This window comes from Trachymyrmex septentrionalis, unplaced genomic scaffold, assembly GCF_001594115.1.
Source record: "Trachymyrmex septentrionalis isolate Tsep2-gDNA-1 unplaced genomic scaffold, Tsep1.0 scaffold101, whole genome shotgun sequence".
Taxonomy (NCBI): domain Eukaryota; kingdom Metazoa; phylum Arthropoda; class Insecta; order Hymenoptera; family Formicidae; genus Trachymyrmex; species Trachymyrmex septentrionalis.
This window is the reverse complement of record NW_017304136.1, coordinates 1493302-1498926: the sequence shown is the minus strand read 5'-3', so window position 1 is coordinate 1498926 and position 5625 is coordinate 1493302. Positions and strand designations below refer to the sequence as shown.

General features: G+C 28.8%; 1 protein-coding gene across 4 annotated transcripts in view; it reads right to left on the bottom strand.

Moving 5' to 3' along the window:
• The window catches only part of LOC108756400 (hexokinase type 2), a 17929-nt gene extending 12304 nt beyond the window's left edge, over positions 1–5625 (bottom strand). The window contains exons 1-2 of one of the 4 annotated variants that reach the window (XM_018500177.1): positions 2064–2152; positions 1705–1782 (exon numbers count right to left, since the gene is read on the bottom strand). In XM_018500177.1, the coding sequence (XP_018355679.1) occupies positions 1705–1782; positions 2064–2096 (111 nt within the window). In that variant the 5' untranslated portion in view covers positions 2097–2152. Of the gene's footprint in view, positions 1–1704; positions 1783–2063; positions 2153–3410; positions 3562–5320 lie in introns of those variants that run through there. The other 3 variants (XM_018500185.1, XM_018500202.1, XM_018500167.1) reach the window with 3 other exon arrangements.

Genomic DNA, 5625 nt, shown 5'->3' with positions numbered 1-5625 from the left:
ATCACGTGAAAGATCTTGAAGATATTCCTAATCAATTAGAACAAAACACTGAGAATATTAAATTACTAATTTACAATTTCCTCATCAATATGCAATAGGATGCTTAAATGAATTCGATCTTTGAATTATTCCAACTTACTTAATGGGCTTATTTTCAGCAATAAACAATTGAGAGAAATTGAAGAAAAAAAATAGAAGGTAGGAAGAAAAAGAACGGTCCTTAAAAGATCGTATATTCTAAGACCTAGGAAAAAAAGAAAAAATAAGCAATATGAAGAAAAAACACGAATATAGTGAAAAAAATGTAATGTAAAAAATTATTTGATTAAAAAAAATTTTAAGTCATATGCGATTGATTGATAATTGATTGACGAGCACTTTTTGATAATAAATTTATGGTTTTTAATTAATAATTCATCATTTACTTTTCTGAAATTTTTCGTTTCTCCACATAAAACACATAATTAAAATACATAAATAACAAAAATATAAATTAGAAGTAAAAAGTACTAACAATTACATATGTCTATGATTTATGCAAGAAGAAAAAAATAAAGATACTTTATTTAAGAAAAATTCCTGAATCTTGGAAACTTCCGAAATCTTCTTGGAAATTTTCGTAAATTAAAATTTCTTCTAAAACATGAAGAGAGAAAAGTGCAATAATGTTACAATGTGACAAACCGAGAATTCTTTTTCACTGTAGGATCCTCTTTGATAAACGGAATGAGATAACATTCATAATACGTTATTAATATTCAACGTTGATGACGTCACACGGTGTACGTCAAACGCGCTATTATTATTTAACAACGTATTAACTACTCATCAATAACGTATTTCGATTAAAAGTTTTGCGTTGCATTAAATATTACGTAAACAATACAAAACATGTTCCATATTCACTAATCCAATTCTAGTGGTATGCATTTATCAAAATGTATCCGGTAACAAAAACAGCAGGAAAGGAAAAATAGCTTACTCGTACAATTCTTCTTTTGCTAACAGTATACATTTTTTCCTAATGAGTCACTGTCGTATATCGTGTTTCTTGAAACAAGAATTTAAATGTCTTTAATCTTTAAGATATAGATTAAGATTTTAAATTCCGACAGCATTGGATTGTTGCGTTTGAAATATTTTTAGAAAATATAATATAATATATAGGATCGATTTCAAAGATGGATTCAGTACATTATTTTAAAATACCGATTCTCAATTCGTCTCTGTATGAATTACTACTGGTATTCATATCAAGTAATAATTCAAGGATCTTAGAGAAAGTTAAAATCGCGTTAAATTAAAATAATTCAGCTTTTTATATTCTCAAAATAAGAAGACTTTTTTTACGTTAATATGACTCTTTTGAATGAAAAAGTTATTAAGAGGAAGCAGACTGTTCTTGTCACATCATATAAAAATATAGAATAATTTTGTAAATAATATGAATCTCTCTTGATTTGTTATGAAATAAAACTCTATGAAATAAAAATTTGAAAAATCGAGAATACACACATTTATGACAAATGAAAATATATATTTTGAAAGAAGATAATATTATCTTAATATTTCTTATTGTTCTTTCGTAATTATTTTTCTCTTCCAATCTTTCCCTATACTTTTTGATTTTATTATTATTAATTAAATTATTTGATTATTAATTTGACATAAACTAATTTAGTATAATATAAAAGATTAGATTGCCTGTTTAGATACTTCTGGGGTGCACATTTCCACTTCGTTGCTCTTACAACAAGGTCTTCGAATGAACACCATAACTGGCTGGAATCATTGAGCCAAGATTGAACTAGCTGATTGATATAATTTCTTATGTAACAACATGACAATTAAGAACAACTTGACAATTAAGAAGTTTTAAATTATTTTCGATTATAGTTTTAGTTATATATTTTTTCAACATCGTAAAATTTTAATTTATTTTTAATAAATGTTTTATTTTATAATTTTTTAAAATTTAAGTATATAGTCAAATGTATGAACGTTGTCTTCATAACCTGCTTGACATGATTATGTTTCTTGATTAATGATCGTATGAAAATTACCAAATTTGCACCGGGCACATATCCTGGTTCCATAAATAAACAGAAATAAATACTTTCTTTAAGAATATATAAATAATTCTTGAGAAGCTCAGAAATTAAATATATTATATGATGACATATGAACTGTAAGCATCGTAATGATATGCGCTGTGGTTATTTTCAAACTAAACATGCTACTCTCGGAAATCGATAATCAAGACAAAAAGAGAAATCTAGTTATATTTCTCTAAATTTTTATTTTATTGTATTTTTCATTAGGTTTTTAATTTTCTTAAGATGATTCTTTAGTAAATCGAGTTACCATAGAAATATCTAATTTTTTAATGAAGTTGAAGTATCGAAATTGACGTGGGCAAAATTCTACGATAGGTTAATGATGAAATAAGAGAAAAAAAATATTGAAAATGTAACTTTTCTTGTATAATTTGTGACAGATAAAATTCACAGATGTTTCTTTGATTAACTGTACACAAATCATAGACTTTTCTCAAAAACGAGATTATAATAGTTTTAAAACATTACGATTTTAATGATCACAATAAAGTAAGAAGTCAACGGCCATTCTGGAAGGATATTTACATTCATAAACTTGCACATAAATTTAATCTCGAAAAGTAATAATCTCTTGTTTTCATTCAATAAAGATACAGCTCTTGATTTACTATCGTATGTTCCATACTATTTCATTAAAATATAGCTTTAATATTTTATTCAAATTATACAGATATTTGTTTTTAGGTGGGCCGTGATGACAGACATTCCAAATTTTCGACACTTTAAAGAATCAAATATAAACTTAAAATATCTTAAAAATTTTCAATAGTTTTATCAAAATATTGTAAAAAAAATAAACATGAGCAAGATAGCTCCAATTAAAAGAACTTTTTAAATTAATATATTTTTTTAAGCTAACATTTTATTATGTGTAATACAAATGTAATAAAAATTAGATTTGATTACTGAAATAATAATACTTTGTAATATATTTTTTAATATATCCTCAGATATATATCTTATATAATGAAACTAGAATAAAATTATCAACATAAATTATTTCTTTAATTAAATTCGCATTAAAGTCTTCATTGGAAAAAATCCAAATATAAAAAAACAGAAAACCAATTACAACTAATAAGAAACACAAAATGCACTTCTATATAATTCACTAACAATACAACTATTCTCCTGTTTTAATTATTTTGATAATTAAATTCACGGTAATAAGAAATTCATAATTGTGCGAGAAAAATTAACAATGCCCAAGAATCACCGAAATAATGACATCTGAATAGTGATGTGTTTTTTTATTATGGAAAATCTTATACAAGAAGAAACGTGTAAAATTACCTCGTCTGTCGGATTTAAATACATTTCCGGATCCTGATAAGATGTTTCAGAATCCCTTCTCGAATATCTCCATATATCTAATGTTTCTTTCTTGCTGTAACACTTGCATATTCTGCTGAATAACGATCTGTTTTTTGTCTTCATGTTATCAGCTCACCTTGACACCTCCTTTGACCTTGACCTTGACCTTGTCCTTGCCGTGACCTCTCTCTTACACTTTCCTAGTAAAATGATAATTTCGGGACTGATCCTTGCATACGATTGCTGCGCGATTATTGACCGCCCAAGAACAATATCAAGAGACATCTGACCCTGAATAAACACTTGGCGAAATAATTTTATCCGACGCGTTATTGGCGCCATCTGAAGGTATTCGTCTTCCGAAATATAATGCGCATGAGAATTGAAAATCAATAAATACACCAGCCGAAATCATCATCCCTATCTACCAAGATTTTAAGAGTTTTCTAATTTTGTACGAAAAAAAGAAAAACAAAACATAATATCGTACAGAACTAGTAGAGGACAAAATAACACTTCAAGGGAATTAGAAAAGAGAAAGATGAGAAATAGGAGGTTCAATGTCATGTTCTCGCCTGGGCGAAAGTTCTAAAAATAGATTTCTCAGAAAGCGCAGTGATTTTCCTAACATATTTTTATTACTGAAACTGATCTCTTCTCAAGCAGCAGAAGGCGTCGAATAAATTACGTCGAATTTGATGTTAGGTGTAAGCAATTTCGCATGAGGCTGTCTATATCTAATAATTAATTATTGGAAATATTTTTACGGCTCTCTAAATATCTGACCTTGAAATATACCTATTCAGGAAGAAAATTCAAACACCCCGCCATTTTGCTTTCTATAAGGTCATTCTACGTCTACGCGGGCATTATTTCGTCGTAATTTCCTGGCACGAAATTCAAATATCTTACAAAATTTCGCATTATTATTTTAAGCATAAAATATACTTTTTCATTTTACATTCAAAATATTAGAGATATTAAAAGATTCTCACGAGAGATGTTCCTATTTTCACGTTGATAAAAATACAGAACAATTTAGCAGTAGAAAAATTAGAAGTAGAACGGGTTGATTTCTTCAAACAACAAGAAGAAAATATACGAATGTATGCCACGCCACGCCACACATTGAAAACAAATCGTCCAATAAAACTGTCTAATAAATCATATCTTTGAACAGTTCTACGTTAATCTTTGAACTGTCCCATAAACTGTCATATCTTTACAACAATAAAATATGTATTTTTAAAAGTATTTTTTTTAGTAGGGGAAACCCTTGTTTCCTTTCTAAGATTTTTTCATATATGTAGATAGCTATCTACTCTAAGATTTTTTTCATATATGTAGATAGCTATAAGAAAAATTGCGGATCGATTTCAAGAAAGAGAATTAATCTGTCGGCATATATCACAACTTAATTGTTCCTTTTTGATCCTGTCAACGGTTTTTCATTGTGACACGTTCAGTGACGAGCCGCTGTGGCAGTACTATATGCAAGTAATAAAAATAAAAATGTTATGTAAAATATACTTGAGAATACGAAGATTAAAATTTATGATAATTCATATCTGCAGTTGAGCATTATCTTATTATCGTCAGTCGAATTAGATAACGATATCGATTTCGAAGATCTCTTTCCGCAGATTAACTTTTCAGAGTACGGCGGAAATTACGATATTATTACAAACTACTTGAAAACAATCCTGTCCTGCTTAGAAATACATAATCCTATTTTACGTTATGAAATATCAAATATTCTCCCATGTTATACATGATATCAAATTTACGTGTGTTTTGACATATAAAACATCGAGGGTTATTCGAGTTCATTACACGGGATATGTTAAGGACGAATGAATAGTTTTGCACAAAAAAATTTGTGTACTTACGCAACGAGGGTCAAGGATGCCGCGAAAGGAGGGAGGGATCATCGACTCACCGATTGGTCAATGTGCTCCCATTTTTCCCCAACATAGTCCCAGACTTGTTCGGTCATTGTTCGCGAAAAAAAAAGAAGAAACGGTAGAAACACGATAACGAGATACAATAAATATCGATGGAGGTCGTGATTAGTGGCAAGCAATCACGACACTCTCGGGATCACTGTGGGCTTACATCATTTGCGCCGATATTCGCGGCTGCAAATATAGCCAATCTTCAAATATGTATGTATCTCTTGTTCCTGTGTGTGACT